We start from the raw sequence: 22653 nt of genomic DNA, 5'->3' as shown, positions 1-22653 counted from the left end.
TTTTTTTGGGAACTAAAATGTCTTCACAGATCATCTAGCCCAGTCTGATCAATGTACATATATGGAATCTGAAACCAAGAGAGGGGATGTGACTTGCCCAAGGTCACAGTGAGTTCCTGACTGAACTAGGACTACTGGGCAGGTCCTCTGAGCTCCAGTCCTGGGTATTTTACTCACTAACCTTGAGATCTCGACCAATCCTGAGATTCCATGACTCTGTGACTCTATGGTTCTATAATTCCAAGACAAAGAACAACAATTCCAGTGCTCCAGACAGCCTTGGTACAGAAGAACATGGTCTAGACTTAAGTACCATCAAGAACATTTTTTCATTTCAAAATATCAACTGCACCATCATGGATTCAAACACTGCACACAATCCTGTGTTTCTGGTATTTCCCCCAGATATCAATGTTCCTGACTTGCAGTCAGCAGACCCTACAGCCACAAACTATGATACAAGCAGCCCTCTTCCAAAATTACTTGCTACAAAAATGAAAATCTTAGGGGTAAGTCAGATTTGCCCCAATGTATACTCTACTGAGGGTGTGTTATGGACTGTTTGTGCTCCCCGTAATTCATAGTTGAAACCATAATTCCAGTGTAATGGTGTTTGGAGGCGGAGCTTTTTGGGGGTAATTACTTCATGATGGTAAAGCCCTCATGAATGGGATAAGAAGAGGTCAGAGAGGTAGCTAGCTCTCTTTCCACCATGTGAAGTTACAAAAGAGAGGTTGGTGGTCTGCAACCCAGAAGGGGTCTACACCAGAACCCAACCACGCTGGCACCCTGATCTCAAACTTTCAGCCCACAGATCATGAGAAATAAATTTCTGTTTTTTATAAGCCACCCAGTCTATGAACCATGGGCTTAAACAACCACCCCCAGCAGGGTGTCACAGATTCTATCACTTTGCAATAGAAGCTGAACTAAGATGGGGGTGGGGGTGGGGAGAAGAAGAGGGAAAGAAATGTCTGGAGGCAAATGTTTCAAGGTAGGAGCTAAATCCAACTTTTATTTCCATCCAGTTCAGGAAGTATATGTCACATTTCTACACCAATTATGTACAAGGTTCTACGAAGAGGAAGATATAAAATGAATAAGCCAAAATCCCAAGGCTCTTGAAGATTGCAGTTAAAGTAAAAATCTCCAAACTCACTACCTAGGAGTTTTTTTCATAGTCAAGTTCAGAGAAAAGAAAGAAAATCAAGTAGAAGTCAATAGATCAGATTTTATATCCTGGGTTACTGAGTTCTACAGTTTTACATTTTCCCAGTCAAGACTCAGAATTCAGTTTCACAGTATTATACGGTATTTTTACATGTGGGGTTTTTGAAGAAAATCCCCTGAATACTGTAAATGTTCATCTCTCCACCCACTTATCCATTTCATGACTATTAATTATTTTTTATTTACCAATCTCCTTTCAGAAAATGTGATTCAGTATGTTTAAGGCTGTGATAGTATCTATATCTTATAAAATATTTGTCATCTCAACCCCAAGCCTTCAAGAGTGGAAAATAGAAAGAAACTGACTTTTCCCAGAAAAAAAGAAAAAGTAGAGAAAGATGGCCCACTGACATGCAGAAAAGGGCCATCAGTCTTAAACTGCTTTAGCATCTATTCAAATATAATGGTACTGAAACTTCTGCTAAAGAGTTCAAATTACTTTAACAAATATGGATTGAACTATGGGCAAAAAACTATGTTAGACACTATGGGGGTTACAGAAATAAATACAACCTAGCTTCTCTCATTGAGGAGAGAATACATAATTTCGAAAGAAAAAAATAACAATATTAAATACCACGTTTCACAGTAGCATCTAAAAAGAGCCATAAATGGTTGGGGGTGAGAGGCAGGGGAACCCAGAGAGGGAACAGTTACTTCTATCTAAAAGCAATGGGACAACGTTATGGCAATTTTGGCATTGAGTCTGAACACTAAAGAAGTGATGGAATTTTAATAAGTAGATATGAAAGGGGAGGAGGAAAGCAGAATATTCTAGATTGAGAAAGCACCATGAACAAAAAACTCCTGGTAGCATAGTTTGGGAATGACAAAAGAGCCGGGAGGAAGCGCATTAGACTTGAAAGATTAAAGGGGATTAAAAGACAAACAAAAAAAAAAGAAAGAAGAAAAATCAGGATGGATAAATACACTGCAGTACATTCATACAAGGGAATGTTATTCAGTGCTCAAAATAAATGAGCCATCAAGCCATGAAGATACATGGAGGAAACTAAAATATGCATTTCTAAGTGAAAGAAGCCAGCCCGTAAAGACAACAAACTATATGATTCCAACTATGTGACATTCTGGAAAAGCCAAAAAATGGAGACAAAAAGATCAGTGGTTGCCAGGGGATGGAGCAGAGAGGGAGGGATGAATAGGTGGAGGACACAGGATTTTTAGAGCAGGAAAACTATTCTGCACAATACTATAATCATGGATACATGTCATTACACATTTGTCCAAACCCACAGAATGTACAACAGCAACAGTGAAGCCTGATGTAAACTATGGATTCTGGCTGACAATGATGTGTCAGTGTCGGTTCAATTGTAACAAATATACCACATTGATATGGGATATTGATAGTGGGGGAAGCATTGGGAGAGGGAAACAGGAAATAGATGGGAACTTTGTACTTTTCACTCAGTTTTGCTGTGAACCTAAAACTACTTTTAAAAAATAAAGCCTAGGGATGCCTGAGTGGCTCAGTTGGTTAAGCCTCCGCCTTCAGCTCAGGTCATGATCCCAGGGTCCTGGGATCCAGCCCCGCATCGGGCTCCCTGCTTAGTGGGGAGCCTGCTTCTCCCCCTCCCTCTGCAGCTCCCCCTGCTCGTGCTCTCTCGCTGTCAAATAACTAAATAAAATCTTTTAAAAAATAAAAAATAAAAATAAAGCCTATTAATTTAAATAAAATGGTAAGTATGTACCGTAAATTTTGTTATAGATATTTTACCGACATTTTTTTAAAATGTGAAAAATAATATTTTGGGGAGAAAAGGAAACAACCAGGAAGGTAATTTGGAGACCTAATTGCCAAGAATCTTAGAGCCATCCCTACTTAGACTTTATAATATTGACAAGTAGCTTCCAATCTGTAAAATCAACAAATCACCTAAGGAGCTTTATAAAATGTGTATACCAAGTCCCCAGGCCTTGTTCCAGAACTACTGAATATCAATTTTGAGGGAGTTGGGGGGGGGCGTTGAAATCTGTATTTTGTAAACACTTCTCTGAATTTGATGACCACCAGATTTAGGAGCTTCATTTCAAAGAAATTGAGAAGAGTAACCAGACTGGTTCTGTTTTGCGATCTTACTTCAGCACTGACGTAACACTGGAATAGAGAAAAAGGAAGCTGGTGCAGAAAAGCCAGTTAGAAAACAATTTTAATAGTTTAGATGAATGGATAGTGGCTATTGAGTTGAACTTCCTCAAATGGACTTGGACTTGAGGAAAAGAATATCCTTCACAATTCACCTACTTAAAGGTCATAGTTGCTATGGGAGTGAAAGAAGGGACTCAGAGAAGGTGGGTGGAGAGTAAGAGGGCAGAGAACAAACACACATGCTACACCTTCCATTCTTTATGTCATTCTCACCAACCTTCCCTAGCAATCGTCAAACCACTGCTTTGCTTTTTTTCATTATTTGTTTTATTTTTAATTTTTTGAGGAATCTCCATACTGTTTTCCATAATGATACATCCCTACCAACCGTGCACCACATTCTTACCAGCATTTGCTTCTTGTCTTTTTGATGTTAGCCATTTTAACAGATGTGAGGTCCTATCGCTTTGTGGTTTTGATTTGCATTTCCCCGCTGCTTGGAGAGTCTGACATGGTCTAACCTGGAGATTCCATCCAGTAAGTATAGGATATAGGTTACAGGGCCTGAGAGTCCACATCTCTAATTCTCAGGTGATCCTAATGTTGCCAATCCATGGGCTACATTTTCCAGAGCACTGATTTAGATCATTTTACCTGTTACCAAGTATCAGATAGAGGAATCAAGAAAACACCTGGGAGCATCATAAGGGGTTTCTACTAACCTTCCCCTCTTTATAAAAGAAGGTAATCACCAAATCCTTTTAATCAAAAGAAGATCATGTATATTTTTGGAAAGGAAACCTACCATTTTGCTTTTTCCTTACCATAAATTTTTCCTCTATTTATAGGCTATGCAGATCCTGTTTGGAGTGATGAACTTTTCTTTTGGAGTTGTTTTCCTTTTCACCCTTGAAAATCCATACCCACGGTTCCCCTTTATATTTGTTTCAGGATATCCATTCTGGAGCTCCGTTTTGGTGAGTATAGTCAGTTGAGTTCAATTTGAAGCCATGACAACAGGGATACTAGGGAATTCTTAATTACAAAATGAGCTGCATTCAGTTGTGGGATATGCTTTGTAAAGGTAAAATAAAAATCAACTTTATTGAAATTATTTCCCCATTAATTCATCAGATTGCTGATGTTCCATCATTGGGGCCTAAAGTTCCTTTGGGAATATGTCCTTGGGTCTTGATATCATTTGTCCATTCATTCATTCAAAATGAGTTGCTATCTATGATAAGCCAGATACATAGCGGAAGGCAATGAGGCTCGAAAGGTTAATAATACATGGACCCTCACTATGAAAGACAGTATGAAGTTTCCTCAAAAAATTAAAAATAAAATGATCATATGATCTAGCAATTCCACTTCTGGGACTATATCCAAAGGAAATGAAAACCCTATGTCAAAGATATATCTGCAACTCCATGTCCATAGCAGCATTAGTCACAAAAGTCAAGACATGTAAACAACCTAAGTGTCCATCAACAGATGAACGGATGATAAAGAAGTGTGTGTATAAATATACACATACATACAGCCATAAAAAAATCAAGGAAATCCTGCCACTTGCAACAACATGGTTAGACCTTAAGGGCATTATGTTAAGTGAAATAAGTCAGACAGGGAAAGACAAATACTGCATGATCTCACTGATATTTAGAACTTTAAAAAATTCATAGATAAAGAGCTCAGATTTAAGGTTACCAGGGGCAGAGAGTGAGGAGAGAGGGGATGGAGGGTGGTGGTCAAAAGGTACAAGCTTCCAGTAATAAGATAAATAAGCACTAGGGATACAACGTATAACAGGATGATTTCAGTTAACACTGTTGTATGATATACATGAAATTTTTTAAGAGAGTCTCATCACAAAGAAAAATATTCTTTTTCTCCTCTTTTTCTTTTTCCTTTTCTTTTGGGGGGGGGTTGTATCTATATGAAATAATTGATGTGAAGTAAAATTATTATAATCATTTCACAATATATATAAGTCAAATCATTATGCATATGCCCTAAACTTATACAGTACTGTATGTTAATTACATCTCAATAAAACTGGGGAAAAAATAAAAAATAATAATACATGAGCCCTTCCTTCAAAGGGCTCTCAGTTTAGCAAGAAAGAAAACATGTAAAGAGATCATTTCAAGGTAATGTGATAAATGATATCACAGTGCTTGTGTAAGGAGAGATGAAAGATCAGTTTACTCTTTAGAGAAGTAAAGAAACAGGGAAAGCTTCTTAGATGTACCTTTGAGCTACACAGAGGCATTTACTTAATTACATCCAATAAGCATTATTTTAGCACCTAGTTTAGTGCCAGAGAATGGATGGTGTGTGGGAATTCAGGAAAAAGGCAGTTCTTGGTCTCAAGGTCTCTCAAGTAGAGAGTCAGATCATCACCATATGGTGTGAGGAGTGGTGACAGACATAGGAACTGCCTCTATAGGAAAGGTACCTATAAAAAGGAGGGGAAGACACCCAGAGACACTCCAGCTTGGCTGTGTTTTAAAGGGTGGGTGGTTAATCAGGATGAGAGCACACAGAGAAGAAGGATGGAAGGAATGGTAGAGAGTGGGGAATGGTTGGGCATAAGGGCTAGAGATATCCTGCTGCATGCCAAGGGAGAACCATGAACAAAAGGCTCAAGGTATGGGACTTTCTATCCTGTAAGAGTGACGGTGAAGAAATGAGGCTGAAGAAATACAAGGCAGTGGGACTGGAAACTTAAAAATGCATATGCTGTAGTCCGATTTGGAGTTTCTACCAGATGACGCTATACCACATATGACTCACCTCCATGGAAATTCTTGGGATTTTTTTTCAGAATGCCCAGCATATTAGCTGGCAGAACATGCTGGACTGCAAACGGGTATGACGGATGTTTCTTATAAGAATGACAGAATCTGATTTTATTGGTTGTGAACTGATTTGACACCAGTGTGGCATGATATCAAAGCTCAGTCCACAATAGCTATAAAAGGAAGGTAGATGAGAAAACTAAAGCCCAGTGAAGCTAAAAAAAAAAAAAATCTCATGTTCAAATAGATAGTTAAGGCTAAAGCTAATTTCTAGTTCAGTATTTTGTCCACTCTTCATTTGTGGATAATCTTATCAGGCATCTCACCCTGCTCACTGCTCTGAGGATCGTGTGAATTAGGAAGGAAGACATGTGAACAAAGCACATAGAAGTCCATTCTCTGAGAACTTTTTAACATCAGTTAAGCAAGCCCATCACTAAAATATTTATTCTTTTTAATAGTTCATTAATTCTGGAGCCTTCCTAGTTGCATTGGAAAGAAAAACCACAGAAACTCTGGTGAGTTACATTTTCCCCTTCACTAAAAATGTGTAACTTTGAAATAATGATTTTAACCTTGGAAGTGAATTTGGAAAATCATTAACCCACTATAATTCCACAAACTGTCAAGTACTGATACCAACCAACGTCACTGGGCTTTTGTCCATAGAATCATAAAACACTAACGCCAGTAGAGTTTTCTAGGTCATCCAGTTTCTTATTTTATATATGAAAACACTGAGGCATAGAATAAAAGCCAAGTTCCTAAACAAAATGGCAAAATGGGTCTCAGCATTCCAGTAACTCATCCATTCATTCTCTCTGTCATGCCAGACACTTTGAAAGGCACTAGTTTGACTCACATGATAGGCACACTGTGAAGACAACCTAATTAAAAAATAAATAAATAAAATAAAATAAACCTTATAAGCAGAAGTTCAAAATAAATAATAGTGTTAATGAATGCAAAAGTTTAACTTACAGATAAATTATAGTATTTTTACTTTTCTCAAAGAATCAAAAATGTGAGATATAATTAACAAGCCAATAAATTATTTCCAACACAGGACTTCTCCTGTAGGTTTGAAGTTTTAGAAAGGAATAAAAATTGCAAAGAAATACAATGTTTAGTTAAAAAGAGCCATAAAACAAAAATGCAAGTAGGTCATGACTTTTACCAGAGCATCAAAGTGCAGGGCAATATGGCTACGCCTAAGTACCTCTTTTGTCCAGTGTGCACCCCTCCCCCCAACTAAATGGGAGTTAACTTATTAGGTACAGACTGTGGGGGATGGAAGGGTTATTAAAAGTTCACTGGATTCCCTCATACTCTGGCTGAGTGCCTGAAGCCCAAAGGGATGAAGTGTCTCATATATGATCACACAGCTGCTTTGTGGCATTGCAAAGCTGTGACTAAAACTCTCCCTCCAGTCTCCCCCACCACTGCTTTTTGTCTATAGACTCAGTGTTATGGTCTTCATCTCTTTCAGGTGAAGTTGAGCCAAATAATGAATTCTCTTAGTGCCCTGGCAGCAATAGCTGGAATCATTCTCCTCACATTTGGTCTCATTCTAGATCAACAATTCTTTTGTGGCTATGCTGAAACAATTAGTCAGTGTCAGGCTGTTGCTACCCTATTCACTGTAAGTATACTGCATTTTTATGGGGAGTAATGGGTGTAATCATAAAGATTTATTAGCATCTAATCAGCAAAATCCAAATAATGTTGTGGACACATGTATTTTCTTTTATTTACAAACATTTATAGAAATCATAATATCTGATAGGTTACACCAGGCATTGTGGAATAGAAAATAAACACATTATAACCCACAACTTGAGGAATTCACAGATGAGTAAAGAAGATAAAGCATATATACCAATGAGTCTAATATAAAAGGTACAGTGATATAGGAAGAAAAATGCAGGTATAGCAGTATGGTAGTGATTCACAGTCCCAGATATGTATTAGAATCTTAAGTGGAATATGGAATACTTTCATGGTTTTGGTTTTGGCTTTAATATTCAGACTGGACTTCTGATAAAACATGGTATATATTGAAAACAGGCATTTATTTCTGCTCTTTCCAAAACACCACTATTATTAAGGGAATGGAAAAGATGTAAATCTACATGGAGAGAAAAATTAGTCAACAAGACCCATCAAAATTTGTCAAGAAAGCTGGAAAGTCATCAGTCACCTAAGGAAAAGGGAGTCTTCATAGAAGTAAAATATCACAGTTGCAAGAGTAGATATCTATCCTCATCTTTTTCCTGTACTTAGAAGGAAAACATCTTGTCTTTCACCATTAAGTATGATGTTGGCTGAGGGTTTTTAGATGGATTTGATCAAGCTGAAGAAGTTTCTTCTCTTCCTAGTTTGCTGAACATATTTACCATGTGTGTTGAATTTAGTGAAATGCTTTTTCTGTATCAACTGAGATGATCATGTGGTTTTTGTCCTTTATTCTATTGTTATGGTGCTTTGCACTGATTGACTTTTTTATCTTTTTTTGTATTATGTTATGTTAATCACCATACAGTACATCATTAGTTTTTGATGTAGTGTTCCATGATTCATTGTTTGTGTATAACACCCAGTGCTCCATGCAATACATGCCCTCCTTAATACCCATCACTTTTTTATCTTAAATAAAATAAATTTATCCTGGGATAAATCCCACTCAGTCATGCTGTATAATTCTTTTTAAATGTTGTTGGATGCAATTTTCTGGTACTTTGTTAAAGATTTTTGCGTCTTTATTTATAAGGGATCTTGGCCTATACTCATCTTTTCTTGTGATGTCTTTGGTTTTTGTGTCTGGTTAATACTGGCATTGTAGAATGAGTTGGAAAATATTGCTTCCGTTTATACTTTCTGGTAAATTTTGAGAAAAATTATGTTGAGTTTTCCATAAACATCTGGAAGACTTCACTGGTAAAGTCTCCTAGGTCTGGGTTTTTTTTTATTGTGGGAAGTTTTCTTAAATTACTTGTTATCAGTTTATTTAGATTTCCTATTCCTTCTTGGATCAGTTTCAGGAGTTTGTCCCTTATTGTCAGCCTGAGTGAATGAAGGAACATGACAATACTGATTTTCAAAAAGGCTGTCTTGGTAGTGCTGTGTTAGTAGAGTTGTCTACCAATAATCTAGAACCTTGAATTAGCATAGAGGAGATAAAATAGCCAAGAGTATAAGCCCATCACCATCAATGGCATCAGTCATTTTGAGGGAGGGTAGTTTTGTTCCAGTCACCTTGAGTGGAAGCAGTCCAGTTCCTAATTCTGAGGAGCTTGGGCCACCTGTGTATTAGCTGTCCTATCTTTTAGACCATTTGATTTTGTAAAGTTTCTAGAGGACTATAGCTTAATGTCTATAATAAGTGTGGTAGTGGTGGTGGTGGTGGTGGTGATTTTAGTAAGATCTTATCCAACAAGGTTCAAGTGTACTCTTTCCCTGATGATATTTCCAAAATAACCAGTCACCTGCCTAAGGTCACAAAGAATGATTAATTAGATGGCTGGCAAGGAAAAGCAGTCCACATCTGTTAGTGGGAAAAACTGACAAATTTATTATATAATCAGAGTTATCAGAATGAAAGTCAAACCATTCACTGAGATGTAATACAGAATTAATTTCTGAGAATTTAGTCAATGATTACCAGGAAGTAAGAAGAAAATAGGGATAGTGAAGGCCTTGAAAAATCCACCCCTGCCTGCTGACTCAAGAAATCAGCAGCCTCCGACAGGTGGAATATATGAAGAAGAGTCTCTCCTACAGCCAATTTCCTACATATAGACAAGACTACAGAAGGTTCTTAAAAGATTTTAATGACTAGTCTAAGATAATTGGTCCTAGAAAGGATATTGGTCAAAGAGACATATTACTTATTAGTCCTGGTGGCTGGCTAACAAGACATAACTCTTTTCCTAGGATTTATTCTTATAGATACACAAAAATATAGATAAAAGGCAGATAGACAGACAGGATGGTTAGTGGCAAAGCTTTGGCAGACCATCTATTTCTTCACCCCCACCCCACAAAGGGAAAAGAAAACAAGAACAAGCATGAAGGGATAATGAAAGAGTCCTGGGAAACCTGACTCCTAGGACAAATAAAATAAACCTTACCCAATAAAAAATGCTAGATCGCCTCATCAACATAGATGTGCAAACCCTGGACAGGGTTGCTCACAGGCAGCCAGTGGATAGCCACTAAGTGAGTCAAAAGACCAGAACTGTAATAGTGAGGGGTCTGACAAGACCTCTCTGGGGCCTCTGTGACTGTCTAGCACCTTCAAAGACCACCAGGAAAATCAATGACAGTTAAAAGCTGAATTTATTAAATTTGCTAATCAAGGGAAAGCATGGGTCTCAGACACAATAGGGGGAAACAGAAAAGGGCATTTATAGGATTTCATCAGCTGGAGGAGTCATAAGGTAATTTTAGGGGAGAGTAACAGTAGTCTGGAAAGGAACTGGTTAGATTTGCAAACTAGACAAGTTTTAGAGACAGCCAATGGTCTAATTTTTGGAAAACATGAATTCACATGGAATTACCATTAAAACATCTCTCTGTGGCCCTATTTTGAACATAAAGCTCTGAGACGTCTTATGTTAAAATCTTGAACTTAGATATTTGGTCTTGCGTATCATGCTTTGATACATCAATTTGCTGAGTCAAAGTACAGTTATTTTTTAAATCATGGTTTCTTTTCATTATCAATTCTCAGTAATCTTAACTAAAACAAAAACTAAAAACTATGAAAATTACCAAAAAGAAAAAGTAGAAGCAACTGGACTGATACCTAACTTCTCAAAAGCAACAATAAAAGCCAAAAGACTGAACAATATCTTCAGCATTCTGAAAAAAATAACTGCCAACCAATAGCCCATCACTCACTACCCATTACTGTGATATAGATACATACATACATACATACATACATATATACATACACAACGGAATATTACTCAAACATAAAAAAGAATGAAGTCTTGTCATTTGCAATGACATGGCTGAAGCTAGAGTGTACTATGCTAAGTGAAATAAGTCAAAGAAAGACAAATACCATATGATTTCACTCATATGTGGAATTTAAGAAACAAAACTGATGAACAAAGCAGGGGAAATAAAGAGAGAGTCAATCTAGGAAAGAGACTCCTAACTATAGAGAAAAAACTGAGGGTTGCTGGAAGGAGGTGGGCAGAGGATGAGCTAGGTGTGTGGTGGGCATTAAGGAGGGCACTTGTGATGAGCACTGGGTGTTGTATGGAAGTGATGAATCACTGAATTCTACCACTGAAACCAATATTACACTATATGTTAACTAACTAGAATTTAAATAAAAACTTGAAACAGAAAAAGGAGAAGAAAAATATCTTACAAGAATGAAGTGAAATGAAGAATTTTTAGAGATACAAAAATTGAGCTTGCCTCCTGCAGACCAGAATTAAAGGAATAAAGAATGAACTCCAAATAGAAAGAAAACGATAGCACAATGAGATGCAAAAAGGAATGAAGAACAAAGAATGTGATAAACATGTGGACAAATACAAGTGAATACTGCTTGTGTAATGCAGTAATAATATATATTGAGATTAAAAATACAGTATTTAAAATACCAGTCAGCATTAACATATAAGTAGAGAAGGGAGCAAATGGTGTTTTTGTTAGTTGTGTTTGTTAAGGACCTGAGTTTTCTCTGAGAAGAGCATGAAGGTTTGAAGAACTTTTAGACTTTGATGTGTTTTAACACTTAATGGTACCATCAAAAGTAAAAAACTAGAACTAATAGATATATTTAGTCTATTATATCCAACAACAAAGAATACACAATTTTGTAACACATACCAACAAAAGATGACTATATATTGGTAAATATGACAATTCCAGATTAATACCAAAGATTGAAGTCCTAGTGTATGACCTATGCAATAAAACAATAAGCAATGATAAAAATAATTTTAACCTGTGGTTGGATATTAAGCAGTAGGTTTCAAAGGAATTATTGGATCAGGAAAGAAATCATAATATGAATCCAAAGATGTTCTGAAATGAAAGCTCAAAAACTTGAGGGCGAAGGTAAAGCAATACTTTTAAGGCAATTCATAGCTTGGAAATGTAGATACTATAAAATATGAAACTTTGAAAAATAATGGCCCAAATATTAATCTCAGGGATTAAAGGAGAGAAAATTAGTCCAAAGAAAGAAGAACAAAGGAATTAATATACAATGACAAGAGAAGAAATTAGTAAAAACAAAACAAAACAAAAATCACGCACACATTAGACAGGATCAAAATAGCCAATGATTGGCTTACTGAAAATATTAGTAAAGTATACAAATCCTTTTTTTCTGGTTATGACAGAGTAATTTATATCAGAGCATCTCTCTAGTGAAAACCACTTTTATTAAAAGCTTATTAAAATAACAAAAAACTTCCAAATGTTTGAATATACACAAAAGAAACCATGGCAGCCAGGATTTAAAGTGCAAGGATCCTCTGAGAGTTGTACACATTGAATGAACTAAACCCAAAATTCTCCATCACTTTTCTCCACAAGTTATTTGCTGACACCTAAGATGTGTAGGATGCAAAGCTCAGAAGCCAAGTTGATAAGAAGCTAAGAGGCTAAAAGGCCAAGAAGAGATTTCGGCAGTCATGCAGTACGGCAGACACAAACACATTGTTCAGAGTCTACCAAGGAGTAGTGGGGTCTGGTAAACACCCCAAAATTTCACTTCTGAAGAAAGACTACACCCTAGAATTAAGGACAAAGGAAACAGACCAGCCTCACAAAACTGAAATTCGTCCTTGAATTATTTTGATCATGGTAACCTTCTCCTAATCTGTCTGATGGAAGAAAATTAATTCATCCCTAGAGGAAGATAACATAATTTAGAATTTCTACCATTTCTTGCATACTACATTTGTTATTAAGTGTAAAACAAAACAAAACAAATTAGTCATACCAGAAGATAGGACTGAACATCTAAAAAATAAAAACAAAATAATCAAGGCATCTGGGTGGCTCAGTTGTTTAAATGTCTGCCTCTTGATTTTGGCTCAGGTCATGATCTAAAGATCCTGGGATCGAGGCCCAGGTCAGGCTCTGTACTCAGTGGGGAGTCTGCTTTAGGATTCTCTCTCTCCCTCTCTCTCAGCCCCTTCCCCCACTCTCTCTCTCTCACTCTCTAAGATAAATAAATCTTTAAAAAAAATAATCAATGATTGAAACCACCTCAGTGGTAACCCAGATGGTAAGGTCATCAGATATAAACTTGACAATAAACATGGCTGTTCTATCCAAGAGAGAAGAGAATGAGTTGGAGAATATTATGGGACACTGAAACCCATTAGAAAGAAGTCATTGGAATTTATAGAACTGCAACTAAGCACTCAGTAGATGGGGCGAACAGCATATTAGACACTTCAGAAGTGCACAGGAAGAGAATCAGTGTAAAATATGAAGACTAATGCCCAAAGAGAAGAAAATGATATAAAATATTAGAAAGAACAAACATAAGGGACATATGGAGCAGAACAGAAAAAAAAGGTGCCCCATATACAACTGAAGAACCACAAGAGAGAAAATGAAAATGCAGCACAGAACAATGCTCACAGAGAGAATGGCTGATGATTTTGTAAAGGAATCAAAGATAAGACATGAACCACAAACAGGAAAATACAAGGAAAACTACATAAAGCACATGATACTTAAATTTCTGAGGGAAAAAAATGTATAAAGAGCAAAACCTAAAAAGAAGCTGGGGGTGGGGGCAGAGGTGAATACATTACATTCAAAGGAACAAAGGTAAACTTCCAACTGACTTTTCATTTGGAGGCCTGACAGAGGCCAGAAAACATTGGAATGACATTTTAAACTGCCGAAATAAAATACTGCTAATCCAGAATTCAGTGTTCAGTGAAAATGTTCTTTAAAAGTAAAGTTGAAGTAAAGATATCAGACTAACAAACCTGAAAACAATTGGTATTGGCAAATTAGTCCTGAACACAGTAATTACTAGTAAGAATACTGAATCAGTAATCAAAAACCTCCCCAAAGAGGAAAGTCCAGACCAGATGGCTTCACTGGTGAATTCTGCTAGAAATTTAAAGAAGAATTAACACCAATCCTTAAGCTCTTCAAAAAAATAGAAAAGAAGGATCCAAATTCATTTTATAAGCCCAGGATTACCCACACCAAAACCAGACAACTATGCTACAAGAAAAGAAAATTTCAAGCCAATATCCCTGATGAACATATATGCAAAAGTCCTCAATACATTGTTAGCAAACTGAATTCAATAGTATATTAAAAGTCTCCTACACTATTATCAAGTGGTATTTATTCCAGGGATGCAAGGATGGTTCAACATACACAAATCATTAATGTGATATACCACATTAACACAATGAAGGATGAAAATCATATGACCATCTCAATTGATGCAGAAAAAGAATCTAACAAAAGTCAACATGAAAAAATTTAAATTCTCAACACACTGAGATAAAGGAGCATACCTCAACATAATAAAGGCCTTATATGACAAGCCCATAGCTAACATGATACTAAACAGTGAAAAGCCAAAACTTTTCCTCTAAAATCAGGAACAAGACAAAGATGCCTAGTCTCGTAATTTCTATTCAACATAGTACAAGAAGTCCTGGCCAGAGCAACTGGGGGAAGAAAGAAAGAAAAAAGAACGAAAGGGAAGAGGAAGGGAAGGGAAGAGAAGAGAACAAAGAAAAAGCATCCAAATCAGAAAGGCAGAAGTAAAAATATCTGTTTGCAGAGGACATATACCTAGAAAACCCTAAAGACTCCACCAAAAAACTATTAGAATAAAATAAATTCAATAAGATTGCAGGATACAAAAATCAATATACAAAAATCAGTTTCAGTTGCATTTCTACACACTAATAAAGAGCTATGAGAAAGAAATTAAGAAAACAATCACATTTGCAATTGCATCAAAAAAGATAACGTACTTAGGAATAAATTTAATCAAGGAGGTGAAAGATCTGTACACTGAAAACTTTAAGACAACGATAAAAGAAATTGAAGACACAAATAAATGGGAAGATATCCCCTGTTCATGGATTGGAAGGATTAATATTGTTAAAATGTCCATACTACCCAAAGCAATATACAGATTTAATGCAATCCCCATCAAAACGCCAATGGCATTTTTCTTAGAAATAGAAAATAGTCCTAAAATTTTATGGAACCACAAAAGACCCCAAATAGCAACAGCAATCTTGAGAAAGAAAGAAAAACAAAGCTGAAGCCATCACATTTCCTGATTTCAAACTATACTACAAAGATATAGTTATCAAAACAGCAGGGTATAAGTATACAATAGACTCAGATCAGTGGAATGAATAGAGAGCCCAGAAATAAGCCCATGCATATATGGTCAATTAATTTACAACAAAGGAGCCAAGAATATATGACAGGGAAAGGACAGTCTCTTCAATAAATGGTATTAGGAAAGTTAAACAGCCACACACAAAGAAATGAAAGTAGACTACTATCTTACACCATACACAAAAATCAATTCAAAATAGATTAAGGACTTGAATGTAAGACCTAAAACCATAAAACTCCTAGAAGAAAACACAGGTAGTACACTACTTGATATCCATCCTGGCAATGATTTTTCGGATTTGACACCCAAAGCAAAAGCAACAAAAGCAAAATAAACAAGTGGGGCTACATCAAACTAAAAAGCTTCTGCGCAACAAAAGAAACCACCAATAAAATGAAAATGCAGCCTATGGAATAGGAAAAAAATTTACAAATCACATATCTAATAAGCAAAATATATAAAGAATTTGTACAACTCAATAGCAAAAAAAAAATTAAAAAATGGACAGAGGATCTGAAGAGACATTTTTCGAAAGAAGACATAACAAATGGCTAACAGGTACATGAAAAGATGCTCAGTATCATGAGCCATCAGGAAAATGCAAATCACAACCACAGTGAAATATCACCTCACATGTTAGAAGGTTATTATCAAAAAGACAAGAAATAACAAGTGTTGGTGAGGTTGTGGAGGAAATGGAACCCTTGTGCACTAGTGGTGGGAATGCAAGTGCACTTGTGCAACCACTATGGAAAACAACATGGAGCCTCCTCAAAAATTAAAACTACTATATAATCCAGCAATTCCACTTCTGAGTATTTATGAGAAAGAAAACACTAACTCAAAAAGATATGAACATCTTCATATTCATTGCAGCATCATTTACAATAGCCAAAACATGGAAACAAGCTAAGCATCCACCAATGGATGTATATGTGGTACATTTACAATGGAATATTATTCATTGCCAAGAAAGAAGGAAATCCTACCATTTGCAAAAACGTGAAAGGACTTTGAAGATACTATGCTAAATGAGATCTCCATCTGACTAGATGGAGAAAAACAAATACTGTATAATATCACTTACATGTGGAATCTTTAAAAAGCCACATTCATAAAAACAGAGTGGAACAGTGGTTACCAGGGGCTGTGGGGTGGAGAATTTGGACTGATGTTTGCCAAAGAGTACAAACTTCCAATTAGAAGATGAAAAAGTTCTGGAGATCTAATGTACAGCATTGTGCGTATTGTTAGCAACACTGTATTATATACTTCAATGTTGCAAAGAGATTAGATCTTAAATTGTTCCCATTACAAAAAGTGAAATGATAATTATGTGACATGAGAGAGGTGTTATCTAATGCCACAGTGGTAATCATATTGCAACATATAAATGCTTCAAATCAACACACTGCACGCTTTGTGCACACAATGCACACACACAATGTTATATGTCAATTATATCTCAAGTTAAAAAAAAAAGCAAGGCACAGAATGGGAGATAATCTCCTCAATGCATATATCTGACTAAAGACCCATGTCCAGAATATATTAAGCACATGTGAATATTAATAATAAAAAGACCAAAAAAAATGAGTAGGACTTGAACAAGCACTTCACAGTAAAAGATTTGCCAACAGCCAGTAAGCATGTAAAAACGTGCTCAACATTATTAGTTACCAGAGGAATGCAAATTCAAAATCACAATGTTTGTATGCACAGCAGAATGACTTTAATGAAAAGGACTGGCAAAAGAAAATCTTGGCAGGAATGTAAAGCACATGGAATTCTTATACATTTTTGGTGGGAATGTAAAATGGCTCAGCCACATTGGAAAACTCTTTGGTAGTTTTTATCAAAATCAACAAGGCCTATTTTATGTCTTAGCAATATATACAAGAATGTTCACAGAAAATCTATTCATAACAGTTAAAAACTAGAAACAATTCAAATGTCTATCAAGAACAGAGTGGCTAGAGAAACTGGTTATTCAAAGAACAGAATACTACTTAGCAACAAGAAAGAAAACACACTACTGATACATGCAACAGCATAGATGAATCTGTCCATTATACTGAACAAACAAATTCAGATACAAAAATGAACAAGCAAAGTTATTAAATGGTGTTAGTAATCAGAACAGTGGTTGCCAATGGCTGGGGTAGGGGGAGTGACTGGGAAGGGACACAAGCGAACTTACTGCGGTGATACATGTTGATATGGAAATCAAAACAGGGTAAAATACATATATATTTACATATAAAATCTGATATGGTAAAAGAAGTGGAAAATATTTTTAAAGCAGATAACAGCAGTTTCAATGCTTTTACAAACAAAGAATGAATATAACTAACAAAAAGTCAAAAACATAATTTAAAAACTGGACCAGATTATGAGGAAGGAATTTACAAAAATGCAAATGTGGTGGCCAAATATACTCGGAGTGATGTTTGAATTCACCAGAAGTCAGGGAAATGCCAATTAAATTAATACTGGACTAGGATACATTTATTAGATTGGCAAAAATTAAAATTATAAAAATTATCACAGGTAGGGAAATGGTGAAAAGGATGTTCCTGTGTATTGGTGGCAGAAATCTGAAATGTTACTACCATTTCGGAAAGGAAGGAGGCATTTATTTATATGAAAGATATCCAGGTAGCTATCTCCATAGCAATTAAACACCTACATATAAGGGCATGTGTACAAGAATGCTTATTGCAGCATTATTCAGAGCGTTAAGAATGAACAAACGTGGGGCGCCTGGGTGGCTCAGTCCTTAAGCATCTGCCTTCAGCTCAGGTCATGGTCCCAGGGTCCTGGGATCGAGCCCCGCATCGGGCTTCCTGCTCCGCGGGAAGCCTGCTTCTCCCTCACCCACTCCCCCTGCTTGTGTTCCTGCTCTCACTATCTCTCTCTCTGTCAAATAAATAAATAAAATCTTAAAAAAAAAAAAAAGAATGACCAAACACAACAGAAGAAGAGGAAAAGTAAATCAATTATTTCCTGTCACTAAAGAATAAATGAATTATGGCAACTATAGCAGGAGATATTATTATGTGGCCATTAAAAACCATGTGACTCTAAAATAAACAATATTTTAACCTATACTCAAAACATGTAGAAAGATACAGTTGCAGAACAGAATGTTAACCATATATATGACCTTCACAAACTTTCACTGGCAGAACACTTGTATGTCCAGCCTCTGGGTTCCTAACAAGGTGTGTATCCCGTTCATGCTCTCTGTTGCCAAAGCAAAGAATTTTGAAATTGGTCTCTAGCAGTGATAAAAAGAACAGAAGATGGTCCTATTCGCCTATGCTTCTTTCTGTGTGTGTTTTTCTACACGTTCCTCTTTTGTCCGTGCCTTTAGGGTTTTTACCCTCTTTTTCTTTCCTTTTCTATTTCTGCTTCTATTTTTTTTCCTATTTCTTAACCTTTCTTTCTCCTTCAACAGACCACTTTTTCACATTATTTCTTTGTATTGTATATATTTATGAAATGGAACATTTCTGCATATGATATAGAATGCGGATTGTTTTGTATGACTTTCTCTAAGAAAATAATGTGCTGTCCTGTGCTGAAACAGCTGTATGCTCTCGTGATCCTCCACTATTTACTTCCTAAGCATCCGATACAGTTGAGACATGTGGGAGAGATTTTCTTAAATGGGCATTGCTACCTCACTGTCATTAGAAAAACCATTATTGTGCTAATACCGTGATTCTTTTTTCTTCTTCTTCTTCTGTTACAGGGAATTTTGATTATGTTGATGGCCTTCAGCATTATTGAATTATTCATCTCTCTGTCCTTCTCAGTTATGAGGAGACCCTTTTAATGTTGTGACTAATGGTGCTGAATATCACCATGGGAATAAAGAGGTGTTATAATATCACCAAGAAGTGAATTATGTTTGTGAGAAAAAGCCAGAAGGAACATAGAATCTTAAGACTGGCAACTGTTGGAAGCAAAGGGGAGTGACTTAAGAGAGTGGGGTCTGGGAACACTTTTGGCTGATAAAACACATCCTGCCTCTTTGCAATGCCATCTCTTCCTCTCCCCAAATCACATCGTCATCTTGGTGCCACCTCCTCTGTTAGTCATGCATGCACTGAACCGAAGGACAGCAATGTAGCATTGCCACTGTACAAACAGAGAAATGAACCAAAGCCCACAATGTGAAGTGACCAGGTCTATGACATCTCCTGCTGATTTCTCTAAGAGACTCAACCTCGTGGCTCCATGGTTGTGTGGAAAAATGAGTTGGTTGGAAGAATGGCTTGGCCCACAGATTTTGCATTGATACAGCAAGATCATCAATGTGAGCCACTCATGACAACTAGAATAGTAACAAGGAGGACATATGTTGGTTGAAAGCCACTATAACGTTCCAGGAACCATGCTAAGTGTTTTTTGTGTATTACTCATTTAACCTCACAAAAAGTCTAAGAGGTACTAAGCATATCCATCAGCTCCAAAATTTTCTTGTGCCCTTGTTTTGTTTCTTTGTTTTTTGATGAGAACACATAACATGAGATCTATCTTCTTAACATATTTTAGTGTACAATCTGTATTAGTAACTAAGTACTCTGTTGTACAGTAGATCTCTAGAACTTACTCATTTTGCATAACAAAAACTTTATACCCATTGAAAAACAAAGGCCAATTTAACTTTACTGCACATTCAAATCACCAGAGGAACTTCAATAACCCACGCTGCCCCCCCGCCCCCAAATGCACCAGATACCACCCAACAGCAATTAAATCAGAATGTGGTGAGAGCCTGGCATCAATAGTTTTTAAAGATCTCTAGGTGATTCCAATGCAGAGCTTCTCTCGAGCTTAATGGAAGGCAATTGGATTCTGGTAACTGCTTTTGCATTCAGTCTGATGTGATATCTCATGTTCTGTAGCCTGTGGAGATGATAGACGTAAACTTGTGGAAAGGGAAACTAAAGTCTTGGTATTATTATGAGAGCTGTCTTGAGATCACAGACCTCCTGAGAGAGCCTCAAGAACTCCGGAAGATTCCCAGGCCTCACAGGGAGACGGCTGCCTTACATTGTATTTCCTTCCGCTGACTGAACACCTGCTAAGTATTAGGGATCTTCCTTCTGTCATCCCAGCTGTCATGACAGCCCTCTGAGGTAGGTACATCTAGTCTGTGTCCACAGACATGAAAACTGAAGCTCAAAGTGGTTGATTTTTCTGAGACCACCAAAGGGAGTAAGATTTAGAACCAGGATTTGAGTCAAGATGCCCAACTCCAAATCTCGGCATCCTTTGCTTCTTTTGGCATAGAAAACATTTAGCATATGCAAAGAGATAAACTATCAGATTTTCATTTCTGCCATAAGCTGGAAGGAGAAAGGCCTATGGGTACATATGTGAGGGCAGGAGGCAGGGGAGTGAGATTCTAATGAAAAATATTTATTTAAAAAATTTATTTCCAGTGGAATCATGTTCTGATGAAAAATATCTGGTGCCTGAGTGAGGCTGAGATGTGTGGGTATGTGAGATAATTAAGGGTGAGAATCCCCATCACCTAACAGTAAGGGCTTTTAAGTCAGACCTAGGTCTAAATGTCAGTTTTACAATTTAAAGCTTAGTGACTTGAACAAGTTATTTAACCTTTGCGAGCTTTAAACTCCTAGACTAAAATGCAATAATATTACCTACCTAATGGGTTTACCATGAGCCTTAAATGAAATGTGAACTAATTTAATCAGTGCCTTGAACTTAAAAATCACATGGTAAATGGTAGGTTTTCTTTTAAATTTATAATTGAGGTTTTTTGTTTTTTTTTTTTTGCTTTCCAAGCATCACTTTTTATCACATATGTGGCTTTGGGCCAGTTTCCCTCATTTCCTGATTGTTAGTCCCCACAATTATAAAATGGAATCAATACTATAGGTGTTATATGGACAGTGCTTGGCATATAAGTAGGTGCTCAAATCATTTTATTTGCCTGTTAAAAATATAAAATAGTCCCTCAGGACAGAAGGAAGGCCTCGTAAACTACAAAGCTCTCCTGATGCTGGGTAGCACTGTGATAATCATCTGGATGGGAGAACTAAAGCAGAATCACAATCCCTCACAGCAATCAGAAAATCCAGCCCCACTTTAAAGGGACATATAGACAAGTGGCTGAGTGAGGTAAGGACACAAGTAACTGTGATGTAGAATGTAGTTTCCACAGGAGAGGCAAAATGTTCCAAGGACCAAAAAAAAAAAAAAAAAAAAAAAAATGGAGTTTGGAGGTAGAGTTCGGAATAAAAGGAAGGCAAATATGAACTAAATTAAAGTTTAGTTAAAATTTTGTGTAGACTTTAAGAAAGAGATCATCGTCTGGAAGCAAGAGGGCCACTAGGTATTGACAAGAGGGGGAGAGATTTTAAATGTGGAAATGTTTGACCTAATATCCTCAAACATTACAGAGAAAAAAAAATTATGAAACACAGGAAGTGCTACTGACAAATCCAGACTGTAGTTGGGATTTCAACACACTCAGCACTGCAGTCAATCAATCCAAACCAGCAAAGACAAAATGAAAGTTTGTTTGTTTATATAAATTCAAATTCAAGTTTATTCAGGAGGACTCACCCAAGAGCTGCCTAACTGATCTCACTGGCCACACACACACAAAAACAGAGTAACAAACATTTTAAGACAGACTTGGAAAAACAGGGCCTACATAGAGAAAAGGATATGAAAATTCAGGTTGTGTGAGAAAAGGATATGAAAACTCTGTCCAAGCCTCACTGATGCCAGGCATTTATTAAATTCCCACGCCAACTAACATGATGGCACATTCCAGTGACCACCCATCATCCTGGACTCCAACCTCTGGCCTCACAATCACCCACAGCTCAGATCTCCTGTAATTGTCATCCCTGTCACCAACATTCAAGCACTCCAGCAGATCATCAGACCTACAACCAGATGCTTAAATAGCCAGCAGATCTTCTGTTTCTGCTCCTGTTCCCTCTATAAGATTTATGAGAGGTGACTGTATGCCTTTTACTTGTGTATACTTGATGACAGCAAGTTCTCTATTCAAATGGTAGCCTGTTCCACTAATGAACTCTTTCAATGTTGGGAAGGTGGCATTTGTTTTGATGTTACCCCAA

The 22653-nt window shown here is 36.7% G+C and overlaps 1 protein-coding gene across 1 annotated transcript; it reads left to right on the top strand.

Annotated features, from left to right (window-relative positions):
* The first annotated feature begins 265 nt into the window (after window positions 1-265).
* On the top strand, window positions 266-20592 carry MS4A5 (membrane spanning 4-domains A5). Its single transcript, XM_025878709.2, has 5 exons — window positions 266-509; window positions 4189-4317; window positions 6606-6662; window positions 7634-7786; window positions 19278-20592. The coding sequence occupies exons 1-5, from the start codon at window positions 357-359 to the stop codon at window positions 19359-19361; spliced, it is 576 nt and encodes a 191-aa protein (XP_025734494.1). The 5' UTR covers window positions 266-356; the 3' UTR covers window positions 19362-20592.
* Window positions 20593-22653: the final 2061 nt, after the last annotated feature.

Source organism: Callorhinus ursinus, unplaced genomic scaffold, assembly GCF_003265705.2.
Source record: "Callorhinus ursinus isolate GAN/ISIS: 27379988/994484 unplaced genomic scaffold, GSC_fseal_2.0 scaffold51, whole genome shotgun sequence".
Classification (NCBI taxonomy): domain Eukaryota; kingdom Metazoa; phylum Chordata; class Mammalia; order Carnivora; family Otariidae; genus Callorhinus; species Callorhinus ursinus.
This window is presented reverse-complemented; position numbering and strand designations above follow the sequence as displayed.

What these genes read in the sequence shown, in the direction of transcription:
- MS4A5 (XM_025878709.2), top strand. Translation starts at nt 357, where the DNA reads ATGGATTCAAACACTGCACACAATCCTGTGTTTCTGGTATTTCCCCCA. An exon ending in CAAAAATGAAAATCTTAGGG is followed by an intron (nt 510 to 4,188) that starts GTAAGTCAGATT and finishes CTCTATTTATAG; the next exon opens with GCTATGCAGATCCTGTTTGG. An exon ending in GAAAAACCACAGAAACTCTG is followed by an intron (nt 6,663 to 7,633) that starts GTGAGTTACATT and finishes CATCTCTTTCAG; the next exon opens with GTGAAGTTGAGCCAAATAAT.